The sequence below is a fragment of the Bos javanicus genome, chromosome 5 (assembly GCF_032452875.1).
Source record: "Bos javanicus breed banteng chromosome 5, ARS-OSU_banteng_1.0, whole genome shotgun sequence".
Classification (NCBI taxonomy): domain Eukaryota; kingdom Metazoa; phylum Chordata; class Mammalia; order Artiodactyla; family Bovidae; genus Bos; species Bos javanicus.
This window is the reverse complement of record NC_083872.1, coordinates 1,645,250-1,661,351: the sequence shown is the minus strand read 5'-3', so window position 1 is coordinate 1,661,351 and position 16,102 is coordinate 1,645,250. Positions and strand designations below refer to the sequence as shown.

General features: G+C 39.8%; 1 protein-coding gene across 1 annotated transcript in view; it reads right to left on the bottom strand.

Moving 5' to 3' along the window:
- The window catches only part of LGR5 (leucine rich repeat containing G protein-coupled receptor 5), a 129,639-nt gene that overhangs the window by 60,405 nt on the left and 53,132 nt on the right, over positions 1 to 16,102 (bottom strand). Inside the window, exon 2 of the mRNA XM_061415510.1 lies at positions 11,284 to 11,355. Within this exon, the coding sequence (XP_061271494.1) occupies positions 11,284 to 11,355 (72 nt within the window). The remainder of the gene's footprint in view (positions 1 to 11,283; positions 11,356 to 16,102) is intronic.

Below are 16,102 nucleotides of genomic sequence, written 5' to 3'. Positions count from 1 at the left end.
CCTCCCCACTTCCCCATTCTTAAGATCTGCGTATTTCCAGTTTTCTGCTACTTTTTCCTTCTTTGTGATTTCCAATATAGTTTCAGTGGCTTTGTTCTTATTTCTGAATTTCTTTTCACTCTTCTGAGTTATAATTCACCTGAATAATTATAGTTCATCTTTCACTTACACATAAAATTTCTGAGGTGTCAAAATATTCCCACTTGAAAAAAAGTATCCTAAAACAAAGTTACTGACTTTGGGTTTCTGCATATAGGAGCCAAGAGTCTGGGTCACTTGAAGAGTTAGATACAAATAGGATGCAACCCAGTCCAATGTAATCTCATAATCTTGCCTCTGCTGGCAGAAATGCAGCATCACTGTAACTAAGTCCACCACGGTAAGTTTTCTTTTTAAGATGCCTGTGCTAGTTCGAAAGGCCCAGATACTTAGAATTTAACCCTCTGGCATTCATCTGCGGTAACATTTGCTGAAGCCTACTCAGAAAACTTGAAAACGAGGATTATGGCAATCTATCAACTGTTTTTCTTCCCATTGGAGAAAAAAGTATCATAATATGCCTCAAGAAATTGCCACTTAAAAAACCTTCTCTCCCCCAATACATTAAGCATATCTAATTGGTCAAATCCAGGCACAAATCATCCCTTCATTAACTACGTATTTATGAACTGTCCATTTTGTTTCCATTATTGTGTGTGTGCTCAGCTGTGTCTGACTCTTTGTGACCCTATGGACTGTAGCCCACCAGGCTCCTCTGCGCTTGGGATTTTCCAGGTAAGAATGCTGGAGTGGGTTTCCATTTTTTCCTGCAGGGGATCTTCCAGACCCAGGGATCGATCCTGTGTCTCCTGTGTCTTGTGCATGGCAGGCAGATTCTGTACCACTGCACCACCTGGGAAGCTCCAGTTTTCATTATTACATGAGACTAAAAAAATCAGATTTCAAGGTTTAAGGGCTGAGGCCACTGGCCTGATACATGAACTCTTCAGGTCAACAGGGATATCCATTTGTAGTTATACGGCCCTATAGTTTCTTCAGCCAGAGCATGGTGTGTGTTTAGTTGTGTCCAACTCTTTGCGACCCCATGGACTGTAGCCCACCAGGCTCCTCTGTCCATGGAATTCCCAAGGCAAAAATACTGGAGTGGATTGCCATTTCCTTCTCCTGGGCATCCTCCCAATCCAAGGACTGAAACTGCATCTTTTGGGTCTCCTGCATTGGCAGGCAGATACTTTACCACCAGCACCATCTGACAAGCCCCCAACCAGAGTATGTGTGTGTGTGCTCTGACTCTTTGTGACCCCATGGACTGTAGCCTGCCAGGTTCCTCCGTCCACTGAAGTTCAATTTTCAACTCTGTGCAGTATTCCTTAATTACCGCAGCCAACTTTCCTGTAGGTTATATTCTGTACAACACAGTCTATAAAGATTCATTTATGTAGTCTACCTGACTTGACTCTTAAGGTCAAGAATCTTATCGCCTGTGCAGAGCAGAGAGCTGAATCAATAATTTACTGATGGATTGATCATTTGATCTTGTTTCCAAAGACAGTTGGCTACAGTGCTAGAGTTGCTTCAGGTCTGGCATAACTATTGCAAGATGGCTGGCTAGCCATTACATTACCAGATCAGAAATAGCTAAAGAATGTTCCTTCTTCATCATGCATCAGATTTGGACTCAGCAGTGTATTTGAGCACTTTCATATGCCACATACAGTCCTTTAGGGCACACAAATAGTTCAGACCTTTTGTAAAACTATTTATGAATTCTAGGCACAATGTAAAGTGTGTTAATATACATCATGCTAATTATTAAAAATCACATTAAACAGGTGATAAGATTATTCCCCTTTTACAAGGCAACTGAGGCTATGAGAGGTTATTTGCTCATTCTTACATAGAAAACTTCACACAACTTGGCTCAACCATTGCACTGGCTCTGACATTTGAGGTTTTAAACATGACTTTGGTTAAAAGTAGGTTGGTCTGGAGCTTGGGTTGACCAGGAGCAACCAGTCTAAAACAAGAGAAGCACAAGGACACGAACGGGTGCATCACTTGAGGCGCTGGCCATAGAAAACTGATGTTCACTGTTTCTCATTCAAAGCTCTCCCGTTGCCCTCTGGTCCCCAGTCTGCACTCTTTCTGCTCTCACGACTATGACTGGTTGTTTCCCTCTCTTCTTGCAAACTCCTCTTTTAAATAGAAATATAGTTGATTTACAGTGTTGTGTTAATTTCAGGAGTCCAGCAAAGTGATTCAGTTATACATGTGTGTGTGTGTGTGTGTGTGTGTATATACATATATATATATATATATATATATATATATTTGTGGTGGTTTAGTCGCTAAGTCATGTCCAACTCTTGCAACCCCATGGACTATAGCCTGCCAGGCTCCTCTGTTGATGGGATTCTCCAGGCAAGAATATTGGAGTGGGTTGCCATTTCCTTCTCCCATATACATATATATATCAGTTCAGTTCAGTGGCTTAGTCGTGTCCAACTCTTTGTGACCCCATGAATTGCAGCACACCAGGTCCCTGTCCATCACCAACTCCCGGAGTTCACCCAAACTCATGTGCATTGAATCGGTGATGCCATCCAGCCATCTCATCCTCTGTCGTCCCCTTCTCCTCCTGCCCCCAATCCCTCCCAGCATCAGGGTCTTTTCCAGTGAGTCAACCCTTTGCATGAGGTGGCCAAAGTACTGGAGTTTCAGCTTCAGCATGAGTCCTTCCAATGAACACCCAGGACTGATCTCCTTTAGGATGGACTGGATGGATCTCCTTGCAGTCCAAGGGACTCTCAAGAGTCTTTTCCAACACCACAGTTCAAAAGCATCAATTCTTCAGTGCTCAGCTTTCTTCACAGTCCAAATCTCACATCCATACATGACCACTGCAAAAACCATAGCCTTGACTAGATGGACCTTTGTTGGCAAAGTAATATCTCTGCTTTTTAATATGCTCTCTAGGTTGGTCATAACTTTCCTTCCAAGGAGTAAGCGTCTTTTAATTTCATGGCTGCAATCACCATCTGCAGTGATTTTGGAGCCCCCCAAAATAAAGTCTGACAGTTTCCACTGTTTCTCATCTGTTTCCTATGAAGTAATGGGACCAGATGCCATGATCTTCATTTTCTGAATGTTGAGCTTTAAGCCAACTTTTTTACTCTCCTCTTTCACTTTCATCAGGAGGCTTTTTAGTTCCTCTTCACTTTCTGTCATAAGGGTGGTGTCATCTGCATATCTGAGGTTATTGATATTTCTCCCAGCAATCTTGATTCCAGCTGTGCTTCTTCCAGCCCAGCGTTTCTCATGATATACTCTGTGTATAAGTTAAATAAGCAGGGTGACAATATACAGCCTTGACATACTCCTTTTCCTATTTGGAACCAGTCTGTTGTTCATGTCCAGTTCTAACTGTTGCTTCCTGACCTGCATACAGGTTTCTCAAGAGGCAGGTCAGGTGGTCTGGTATTCCCATCCCTTTCAGAATTTTCCAGTTTATTGTGATCCACACAGTCAAAGGCTTTGGCATAGTCAATAAAGCAGAAATAGATGTTTTTCTGGAATTCATATATATATATATATATATATATATATATATATATGAAGGAGGTATAAGAGACCTGGGTTCGGTCCCTGGGTCTAGAAGATACCCTGGAGAAGGACATGGCAACCCACTCTAGTATTCTTGCCTATGGTCAGAGGAACCTGGCAGGCTATGGTCCATAGGGTCACAAAGAGTCAGACACGACTGAAGCAAGTTAGCATGCATGCATATGTGTATATAGGTAGTCTTTTCAGTTTTTTTCCCTTCTAGATTATTACAAAACATGGAATATAGTTCCCTGTGCTATACAGTAAGAGCTTGTTGTTTATCTATTTTTATATATGGTAGTATGCATCTGTTATAATCCCAGACTCCTAATTTTTATCCCTTTCTCCCCTTCTTCCCTTATGGTGACCATCAGTTTGCCTCCTATGTCTGTGAGTCTATTTCTGTTTTTCATATAAGTCCATTTGTATCACTTTTTTTAAGATTACACATATAAATGATGCAATATTATATTTGTCTTTCTCTGTGTTAATGCTCATCCTCCGAACATAGAAGCTCTTCAAGTTTCTGTCCTTGCACTTGTCTTTTTTCCTGCTGCATTACATGGGACTGCAGAGCTGGACACCAGTTAGTGACTGGACAACAATGACAACGGTGGCACTCAAAGTCTGCTGTTGCCTTAGGAGTCACCAGATATTCAGATCCCCAGGACCGAACTCAGGTTTAGTGAATCAGAGTTTCTGGAGGAAAATGACTCGGAAATCTGCATTTTAAGAAGCAGCCTGTGTTATTTTAATATGGGAGGAAACCCGCACTGGGAAACAAAGCCTCTGTCCTCTCTCTCAAGCTCCTCATCTGCCCAGCACCTTCCATGGTCACTTCTTTATAAACAACTCTCCACTCATCTTTGGAACAGACTCAGCATGCTCCAGACTCACACTCCAGCTTTGTTAGTGACATTTCCATGTGGATGCTCTGCTAGTACCTTGCACTTACATACCCAGACCAGGCAACCTCTCACCTCCAAAATATCAGTTTTTTCCCTTGAATTCCCCATTCCATTGACAGTGCCTCACCAGTCTCCTAGCACCTAATGTTATAACCTTGCTCAGAATTATTTCTCACCTTGAAACCTCATTTCAGTCCCTACATCCAGTCAGTGATGAGTGCCTGACTCTTCCTCTGTTGTAAAGCTTCAGCATATCCCAGTGGGTCTTAGCTCCCAAGACAGCTTTAAAAAACTGATGTCAGTGTCTCCACTGAGACCCATCAGTCTGTGGGACTATGCCCTGGTAATCAGTAGTTTTAAAAATGCTCTGGGTGTTTCTAAGGTCTATGCAAGGTGAGAAACTCTGAAATAGTCCTCACAGTTTTAGATTGATAAGATCACCTAGAGACTTTCATGGTTTACATCCTGGGAGACATGGTTCACTTGTTAATTACTGGGAGAGCCAGGAGGGCTGCTGCTGCTGCTGCTGAGTCGCTTCAGTCGTGTCCGACTCTGTGCGACCCCAGAGACGGCAGCCCACCAGGCTCCCCCGTCCCTGGGGTTCTCCAGGCAAGAACACTGGAGTGGGTTGCCATTTCCTTCTCCATAAAATACACTAGAAGGAATCAATAATAGCAGAATAACTGAGGCAGAAGATCAAATGAGTGAGCTGGAAGATAGAATGGTGGAAATAACTGCCAAGAAGTAGAATAAAAACAAAAGAATGAAAAGAATTGAGGACAGTCTCAGAGGCCTCTGGGACATTAGATGCACTAAGCCCTGGGATTTCTTTGGAAGGAACGATGCTAAAGCTGAAACTCCAGTACTTTGGCCACCTCATTCGAAGAGTTAACTCATTGGAAAAGACTCTGATGCTGGGAGGGATTGGGGGCAGGAGGAGAAGGGGAAGACAGAGGATGAGATGGCTGGTGGCATTACTGACTCGACGGACGTGATTCTGAGTGAACTCCGGGAGTTGGTGATGGACAGGGAGGCCTGGCGTGCTGCGATTCATGGGGTCGCAAAGAGTCGGACACGACTGAGCGACTGAACTGAACTGAATCTTCAAATTATAGGGGTCCCAGAAGAACAGAAAGAGAAAGAGCCTGAAAAAAATATATTTGAAGACATTATACGTGAAAACTTCCTTAATATGGGGAGGGAACAGTGTCCTAATTGCCATAACAATGGTCTACATACATACACACACATATATATTTACACATGGACAGATATCTAAATGTCTATACCCATCTACATGAATAGACACTTGGAAGAGAATAAAATAATGCTAGACAAAAAAAGAGATTCAAAGAAGCAGCACTTGCTTTTTCTTTCATTAGTTATATTTTAAATCTTAAAATTTTTTAATATAATTGTTAAAGATAAAGGTAAAAAGGCAGCATTTGTAATCAATTTCTATGAAGAGGACAGATGGAACACTCTGATAAGGCTAAGGGTCAGGAAGATTATTTATGGGCAAGGCGGTGTTTTCACTTTACTAACACAATTCAATAGGTGAATTAGAGAGTTCACCCAATTTCTCTCATCAACCATTCATTTGATCCTCAGACAAGTATCTCAAAAGGCAGGCAGGACAGCTCTCGCTATTTTCAGCAATGTGATGATAACAAGTAGAAATAACAAGCATAGATTGTGCTTTCAGGAAGTTTGGTGGTATTTCTCATTACTAATTTCATCTGAAATAATGGATATCTCCTATTTATATGGAGATTCTTCAAGGCCAACCATAATATGAGCAAACAGTTCCAGGGAACAATAGTAACTTGAAAACAAACATCCCTAGAGTATCTCAGGTTTCTTTCCTAAATTGAGTATTTGATTCCAATAGCATTCAAATCTGGGAAGATTTTAAATAGCACTTGGAAACAAAGGCCTTTAACTTAGACTGTTTAAAATGGTAACAATTCATTTTTCCTTTTGCTTTAATCAAGCTACCGATCTAAGTTTAAAGGAACGTGTACCTGTCAGCATTAGGCACAATCTGTTAGTTTCTAAAATCTGAACCACACTCTGATGGACCAAATGCAGGATCTATGATTTGTCCAAAGAGCAAACATTAACATTAAGTCTTTAGAAGAACTGAAGAAACAGAAGTGGGAGAGAGACATTGGAAAGAAATGCAAGTATTGCTCAGGATGTTCAAATTTGGCAAAAAACTATCTGTTTTGATTGCCTACATCCATTAAACCTCATAGTTAGAAAGTGTTTCCTTCACAAATCCTGAATCCCTGGGATTAATGCAAAAACAAGCTCATGAAATAGCAAAGAAGGAAGGGAGAATTTTCTTAAAAGTGTTTTCATTTCAGGAACATAACTCAAAATGTAATTTATAGTTTACCAAAGTTCCTTCACCATCATTTCATTTGGTCCTCAGAATCTCAAAATACAGGCAAAGGCTGCTCTCACTGTCCTCTCCTGAGGCCCAGGAGGTCAGGTGGGTTGTCAGTTAGTAAGGGGCAAAGTCAGGGCAGGAGTTCGGGGCTTGCTACTGCCTCTCAGTGCTGTCTTCTCCTCTCAACACAGCATAGGCTGGCCACACACAGATTTTTTTTTTTTAAGAAAAAGGCTCTTTCTCTTCCTTGTGCTATCATGTTGCAATATCAGGGCGTTTGGCCTTGAATGTCTAGTGAACCTTGCAGATTCATAAAACATAAATAATGATTAATAAACAAGACTTGAATGTACCAACACATGAGCCTGTGATACAGGTAGTAAGTATTCCAGAATGTCAGGAGGAAGAGAAGGAGACCACTAGTCGTGATGACTTTAATTCCTCTTAAATGTTTGCTCCACATAGTCACTTTCTCCAGAGTTACAATACTTTAAAAATATGTTGGTGATACCTCTGGGGTTTTATTGATTCTTAGAGGATTTTAAAATATGGCACCAGTGGTAGAGTAGAGATAAATCATGACTGTCTACACAGTTTATAACATAGTTAGAAGGATTATATCAGGGAGATAATAATTAGGTGGTTAGAGCTAAGGGCAAGGGTGGTAACTTGGCTATCAATAGTGATTTTTTAAAATAATTTGAGTTTTGTGGTAGGAATTTTATTCATATATTATTTATTTATTATATTATTGGGGCTTCCCTGATAGCTCAGATGGTAAAGAATCTACCTGCAATGCAGGAGACCTGGGTTTGATCCCTGGGTTGGAAAGATCCTGGAGAAGGAAATAGCAATCCACTCCAGTATTCTTGCCTGAAAATCCCATCGACAGTGGAGCCTGGTGGGTGACAGTCCATGGAGTCACAAAGAATCGGATACAACTGAGTGATAACACTTTCATTATATTATTAATGTAATATTCTCAATTATTACTTTAGAATATCAGTAGCAGTTTTTGAATGAATGGGTAAAGAATACAGCATAGAGATGAACTGAGTAAACAGAATGAAAGAATACTTTCAGAACAGTTTAACATTTCAACAGTTTGTCACAACAAAAGATACACACACACAACCACAATGACAGATACCTAAATGTCTATGTCTAGCTGTGTGGATGGTAATTTATTAGTTCAAGCAGAATACTATATAAAACATGCTGCTTAAATATATGTATGCATATGTAAAAACAATAACTAAGGTTTTGTTCCTGTTGAGTAATGTGAAATTGGTGAAATTCTGCTCCTGAAATACTTTTTTCAAAGCCAGTATTTGAGGATATTGAATGAATAACCTGAATATCCATTCTCTCCCTGCTGGAGAGATAGATCTTACTTGCTTTCTGTCTCATTCTTTCTTTTTCATTCCCTCATATATACCCAGACACAAACAGATGAACACACCTATCATTATGAAACTCAGTTTAACAACAGTTTAAAGTGTTCAGTTGTTTAAACCATTGTACTAAGTACTATCAGGGAAAAGAAACGCACAGATGAATCACACACAATTCCAAAGTCTCCTTCTGCTTTCCTAGTATGGCTTTGAAAGTGAGTTTGCATTTTAGTTCTGATACTTACATACTCCATTAGCTAGGGTAAGTTCCTGTTTTCTCTGTACTTTAAAAAAAATCTTGAAATGAGAACAATAATGATATCTACTTTCACAGGGTTGTTAAAAGGGCTCAGTGGGATGACATGTGTAAAACATTTTGATCAGTGCCTGTCACAGAGCAAGCTATTATTGTTGTCATTATGTTATTATATAAAAGATTTTACACTCCACAAGAGAATATAGACTTAACCACAGCTAAGCCTAATAGAAACAATCAGCACATAACAAAAGCATAATCAAAATGCTCTGCTCCACGGGTGTGTGTGTGTGTGTGTGCATGCGTGTGTGTGTGTAAACCCACAGTACCCTCAATTTAGCCTTGGGAAGAAAGGAATAAACCAAGCAGAGTTAATCATTTTTCCAGGTTCTGTAAATATTATCCCCTTTTGCTACTAAATCAATAATGATACCTTCAAAACATCATTTAACTGGAGCATGGAATTATATATGGGAAACTGATCTTGCTTTTAAATTCAGCAAGCTGGCCAGCTCAGCAAAGGGAATTTCAGAACAGGAGAAAATGGAATGAATAGTCTTTGAAGGAGCTCCTCTACTTCTGAAATTCTGTGATTCCATAATCAAGATACTTGATGGAGTTTCCAGAGATATAAAAAAAGACAATTCAGAAAAACAGCCCTTTCAAATTGTAGTTCCTTCTCCCTTTTAGCATACCCCCCCCCATTTTTTTCTCGTCTATCTTTTGAAGAACTGGTCTTAGATGAGAAATAACATTTACTACATTAAGAAAGGGGGCTTCCCTGGTGGCTCAGCAGTAAAGAATCTGCCTGCAATGCAGGAGATGTGGATTGGATCCCCAAATCAGGAAGCTCCCCTGGAGGAGGACACGGCAACACACTCTAGTATCTTGCCTGGAGAATCCCATGGACAGAGGAGCCTGGCGGGCTAAGTCCACAGGTTTGCAAAGAGTTGGATACAACAGAAGCAACTGAGTATGTAGCATGCGTGAAGAAAGAGGAGTTATTCTGAATGAGTTGGGTCATCAAGGGAAGAACTCTATTAAATCCTCGGGGAAGTGGATTATTTACTGATTTGGCTTGTGGTCTAAAGTTGAGGTGTGTGTTGAGGGAGAATGGAAGCCTTTTGCCATTGCCTACTATAAAGAAAGAGAAAAGCACTGGGAATACATATTTTAGAAATATGGGGATAAACAAGACTAAGTATTGCATGTAAATTATGGTGATGGAGAGCAGATGAAAAGAATGTAAATAAGAAAAAAATGCTGTTTGAAATTTACTAAAAAAATCTAAAAATATTGGCTAATGTCAACTAAATCTGTTACTTTTTTCTAAGGTGGTGAACAAGCAGCTCCTTTTACACGTTTTGCTTTCTCGTGAGTTCATTCATTCATCAAAAATGTATTGATTATTTGTTACATACCAGCAAACGAAGAGTAGGACAGATTTGGTCCCCGTCCTGATGAGGGTTAATTTTTTAGTAACAGAAATGGCCAGAGAGCAAATAGAAGAGGAAAAAGAAGAGCCTGGACAAGCCAAAGTGAAAATCCATTTTCTGAATAATAAAAACTTGCTGTATAATCTAATAATCTGAGAGTCCCCACCATACCCCTCGATAGCGCATTCAGCTGATTCCAGTAGTAAAACAATAGCATTTGTGAAAAAGGTAATGCCATCAAAAATAAATATAGATCCAGCTCTCAAGGGGAGAAATCTGAGAATACTATCCTCTTGGAAAAATAGGATCCATGTACTGTAATCTAGTTATGAGGGATGGTTCTTCAACCTCCCAAGGTGGATGGTGTGGTGCATCAACAATTTAAATTACTCCTCAAATTGGACCCTGACTAGGAATTATAAAGGAAGTATTTGCAAAAGAGGTCACTGCCTAAACAATTCCTTTAATCAACAGTCAGAGGATTTATTTAGCTGATGGTGCCAAACTTTCTTCATGAAGACTACAATGGAACATGCCCCCTAATTCCCGCCCCTCAAAAGGGCAAGAGGATCAAAAGAATTTCTAAATGCAGATTTTGGTTTACAGAGTTCTTTTTCATCTTCTGGAAAGTGATTACCAGACTTAATCAAGATTCCTCTGTGTATCATTAGCTAATTTTAACTCTCTCCTTCTTTTTTTACAAAAAAAAAAAGATTTTTTTTTTTTACAATGTGTTTGGGAAAGACCACTTTTAAGTCCTCTGTGTATTTCATGTTTTTCTGTTCAAGCCTTCAGGGAAGCTAAATTTAAAAGTAGAAGAATAGTAATTAAAAGTGATTAGAACAAGAAGTTTTGGTGCTATGAGTTGAGGACTCAATTCTCCCTGTCATAAGCTGAACCAAGAGGCAGTTTTTGGTTTTGATTATAGCTTCTCTTGCTATTTTAATAAACATGAACCAGTATTCAAACTTTTAATATCCTGCTGCTTAACTATTTCCAAAGAGCCATCCAGCTCTTTTAAACAGCCTTTGTTTTAAAATTTTAATTTGTTTGGCTCAGTCTCACCTTAGAAAGTTGTAGCCTTATGGTAAACTCTTTTATAAGTTGATTTCCAGAATCCTAAGTGATTCTCTCTTTTCCTCTCCCAACTAAGTGTTTCCTCATGGGCCAAAACCGTGGTGCTGACAGCTTTCTTGCTTTGTTTTATCTGGTTCCCAGAGTAAATATGAGAGACAAATGTGAGAACGTGTCCAGCACTGACTGGACGCGCCACGACTCGGGAGATACTTACAGCTCCTCCAGGAAGCGCAGGCTGTGGAGAGGACTCGGGGGCAGCTGACTGATGTTGTTCATACTGAGGTCCCTGAGGGAAAAAGAGGCAGCATGTGAGGAGCCGCGTTTGCCACCACAAGGAAATCCAGCTGTTCAATTCACACATTTTCAAGCAAGACAGCCAAAGGAACTCATTCTTCTGCTTGACAAATGAATTGCTCTTTTGCATCTTAAATATATTCCTTTCCTCCCACATCCCCTCAACATCATAGGCCCTCAAATCAGAGACCCTAGGAGGAGCTTATATGGAATTCAACACGATTTAGACCATTTGTGGGCATGGTTGTAACTCTTCACATTTAAAATGACCTGAGGAGCACAGAAGAGGGGACAGACATAACTCAACCCTAGACGTAACTCAATGTTGGGTACTGCTTTAAATTTTGTGACAAAGAAAAATGGCTTCGCCATGCAACGCTGAAAGTCCTGTTTCTCTGGGACTATAAGCACCTTTTAAAAACAAATGTTTTGATTCAAAGAAACTTAAAACAAAACAAGACAAAAAGCCTATTCCCTCCTTGGAACGTGTTCCTTTTGCAGGTTCTCGGATTGCATTAAATAAGTGAAATGAACCATAAAACAAGGGTGTAATGCGATCCTGCTCTGCAGCACACTTCCTGCTGGGTCTGCACAGTAGTTCCTGGCACAGGAAACAAGAAGCCACTTTGGGCGGAACTCAATCAATTTTTGTTTTAAGTGAAACTCCGTGTAATTAGATTTTATTCCATTTTTACTTTTCTATTTCTTTACTGTCTTTCACATAATCCTACAGCATCGCTGGCATATGCCATCTGCATCTCAGAGGCCAAAATATCAGCTGCTAGACAGAGTCTACTCAAGACAAGCTAAGACCACAGAACAGTCAGCTGAAGGTGGACTTAAACAATGATTTGCTCTAAGGAACAGATTTTGGACTCAGTGGGAGAAGGTGAGGGTGGGACAATTTGACAAGAGTCTCACTGAAACATATACATTACCATATATAAAATCGATAGCCAGTGGCAGTTTGATGTAGGATGCAGGGCACCCAAAGCTGGTGCTCTGTGACAGCCAGGGGTAGGGTGGGGAGCGAGGTGGGGGGCGTTCAGGATGGAGGGGACACATGTATACCTATGGCCGATTCACACTGATGGGTGGCAAAAACCATCGCAATATGGTAGAGTGATTATCCTCCAATTAAAAATAAATAAATTGAATTAAAAAAAAATGACTCATTCAAACCCGAAGACTCAGAACTAATGCCGTTATCGTCTCAGAGCAGGTATACAGACATAAAGTTTATCTTGAGATAAAATAAAGAGCTTCTTTTTATTATTTAAAAACTTGTTTAATTGACATATAACATTGTATTCATTTTAGTATACAACATCATGATATATGCATATATTGTGAAATGATTACAATAAGTTAGTGGACATTCATCACCACAGTTACACAAATTTTTTTCTTGTGGTGAGAATTTTTCAGATTTATTCTCTTAACGACTTTCAAATATACAAGTATATTTGTTATACAAGTTATTATAACTGCAGCCACTATGCTGTACATTATATCCCCAGGACTTATTTCTCTCATAAATGGAAATTTGTATCTTTTGAACACCTATGCCAATTTCACCCAGGAGCTTTTAAAAAAATCTGAATTATTTTTGTTATAGAAGAGACCACACCCATTGCACCTAACCAGCAGGTTTCAGTATTGATAGCTTGATGCCTTTATCAAATATTAACTTTTAATCAAGGATGCCAAGAATTGAAGAATTAATTCACTCTGTGCCTTTAAAAAATCATGAGCATGTATGGGGAATGTAAAATATTTTGCTAAATGTTTCAGAATATGGCAAAAATCCCAGAATTATTAATTTTAAAATGTTAATAACAATGCAGTAGCTGAGTGAGATGCTATATTCTCAAGCGAAACTGAACAATGCTAAAAATTTATGTTGCCCCTATATTCAGAATCTGAATATTTTTCCTGCCATTGTTTAGATAAGAGAGGCAAATAACTGCTTAGCAATTTTAGTTCCCAGCGCAGCTATTTCTCTGAAGTAGGAAGGTTGTTGAGTTCACTGAACAGGCATGTATTAGCCTAACCAATACAGTTTCTGAATTCCTTACAATGACTCTATAATCTCTGCAAAGACTTGCTAGTTCTCAGGGATATTCACTTACTTTTAACTGACATCCCACTTATTTCCTAAAAGGATTGGGTGATTTGCTTTCCGAGCATGTTTATTAGTAACTTAGATCCAACCAGTCTCCAGAAGCTGGTGTGGATGGCAGTGACCCTCCTCTCCTTTCGTTTTTCCTTGTGTGATGTGCAGATCGGTTAGGGACAAACGTCGAGCTTGTCTATGTGCAGAAAGCTCTAACTAGAACAAGGAAATTTACACATTAAGGAGATTCATAAGCACTCCATATCATTTTACTGTTTATTACCCTATTTCAGGCGCCTGAAAGTGAAGCTTGTATCAGTGTTCACTCTCAGGGTTCCTCCCGGAGCATTTTTTATGGCGGAGCGGCAAAGTGCAGGTGTAGTCAGAGTACAGTGTCTCGGGTTTGCATCCTGCCTTCCCTGTGCACGGTCTTGAGGAAATGAACCTCCCTGAGTAGGCTTCTTCGTATTTAAACCAGGGTGCCCCTACATTGCTTCCCAGCCGTTTCAGCGGTAAAGAATACCCCTGCCAACGCTGGAGACGCGGTTTCGATCCCTCAGTCGGGAAGATCCCCTGGAAGAGGAAATGGAAACCCATTCCAGTTTTCTTGCCTGGAAAATTCCACAGACAAGAGGAGCCCGGCGGGCTGCGGTCCATGAAGTTGTAAAAGAGACAGACACGAGTGAGTATGCACTCACGTCCCTACATTAATGGTTGCATACCCAAGGATAGCTGTTTCCAGTCAGGAGGGAGAGTGACTTAATTTGCTTCTTGGAAAGGCGAGTACCCCCCGCCTCCCCAACAGGAGCTAATCACTTCTCCCTGTTACCTGACATTGTGGTTCAGAAAAGGAGCTCGTAACAGTCAGCCCTCCATATCTGTGGGTTTCGTAGGGGCAAATTCAGAGGGCTGACGGTTTTCATTGGACCAAACCCTCTAAGAGACTTGAGCATCCTCAGATTTTGGTATCTGCAGGGGCTGCTAGGACCAATCCTCTGAGCATACTGAGCAACCACTGTATTGCTAAAACAACTCTTTACCATGTGCTTTCTAATACAGGTTGTTTTCTTTTAAAGAGCCGCTAACAATGCAGATAAACCTATAGTAGAAAAAATAATAATAACGATTCAGAGTAAAATGAAATAGGTCTTAAAATACACATTCAAAGAGGTAGGGTAAAAATGAACTTGTCAGCATTCACCTTTTCTGTGTGCACCTTTTGCCTTGATGTTCAAATGTAATACTGGTCTAACTGAGTGCTTCCCAAGCTATCCATGGTAAAACACCAACTTAAAAAAGTTCTAGTTTACTGTGGACTTATATCCTTAGAAAATATTATAAAATTAATTACCAGAGAAGTCAAATAAAAACACAAAGATAAACAATATAAGCCTCAATATTTTGTGACTTGACAGAGATTATTCCATTACTGTGAACATTTCTAAACTTTTACTCTCAAATCCTTATCTGCTGCGGATTGGTAAAAAAAAAAACCCGTTCTGGGTTAGGGTCTTAGACCTCTCGTTTTGGTGAGCAATGCTGTGCTTTCCTTCATGTCAAGAAGGGCAAGGCTTAAATGACTTTTAGCCTATTCAAGTTAGAGTAAAACATAATAGAATGAGGATGCTTGGCGGCTAGAGAGGGCTGGCGCTCACCAGGGTGTGGACACCTGTTTGTCAAGGAAGAAAGTGAAGATCACAGAGGTGACAGGTCTCCAAGTCACAGTGCAGAACTCAGTGGGGAAGCCCCTGGGTTGAAGATTAGATTGATACTTGCCCTAGGATTTTTGCTTTTCCTTTCTTCCTACAAACTTTCCACTCTATACAGAAATATCCTCTCTCTTACTCTTAAATTATTTTCAAACTCTTCCTTTTATTTTTCTATAGTATCTAGTTTTTCTGACTCACATGAAATACATACAACCATAGCAGAATGAAGAGTTCTTAAAAAAGTTTATATCTCTGCCCTTTATCTGTGTTTATATCTGTCTCCTTTTTAAACTATCATTAAAAAAGCCCCATTTTATAGCACATTTGGCCCAGTTTAGTTTCCTAAAATCAGCGAAGCAATGTAATGCATTTCTTTACCTTTTTTCATCTTTTGCCAAGATGTTGGAATGAATTTTGAAGAACTGATCACTAGGTAAAAAGATTTCATCAGCAATGGAGGATTCATTGCCACAAGACGGTCAAATACGTTAAACTATTCTGCCCTGTCTCTGACCCAGGTCTTATCTATGCTGTGTTAATGACCATATCTAGAAGTTTAGAACAGGATTTGCAGAGTTCCATGAAAGTAGCTGACTTGGAATCATCACAGGAGCTTTAAAAAATATGGATGCCTGGATCCCATCCCCGAGTTTCTGAGTCAGCTGGCCCAAGATGGGCATTGGAATTTTAAAAAGCTTCTCAGGTTATTTGAATATTCAGTCAAGGCTCTGAACATTGCTTAGGAGTAACTCTTTCTAAATTTCTAGATGGGTATTCTCAGTTCTACAACTTACTCAAAATTTAGTAGGCTTAATGAAGGTACTGTTTCCTCTGGGTAGAGAGTTCCACCTAAGCAGATAGTATCTTTCTCTTGAAAATGTGCTTGTTGCTTGCAACTTTATTATTTTTTCTTC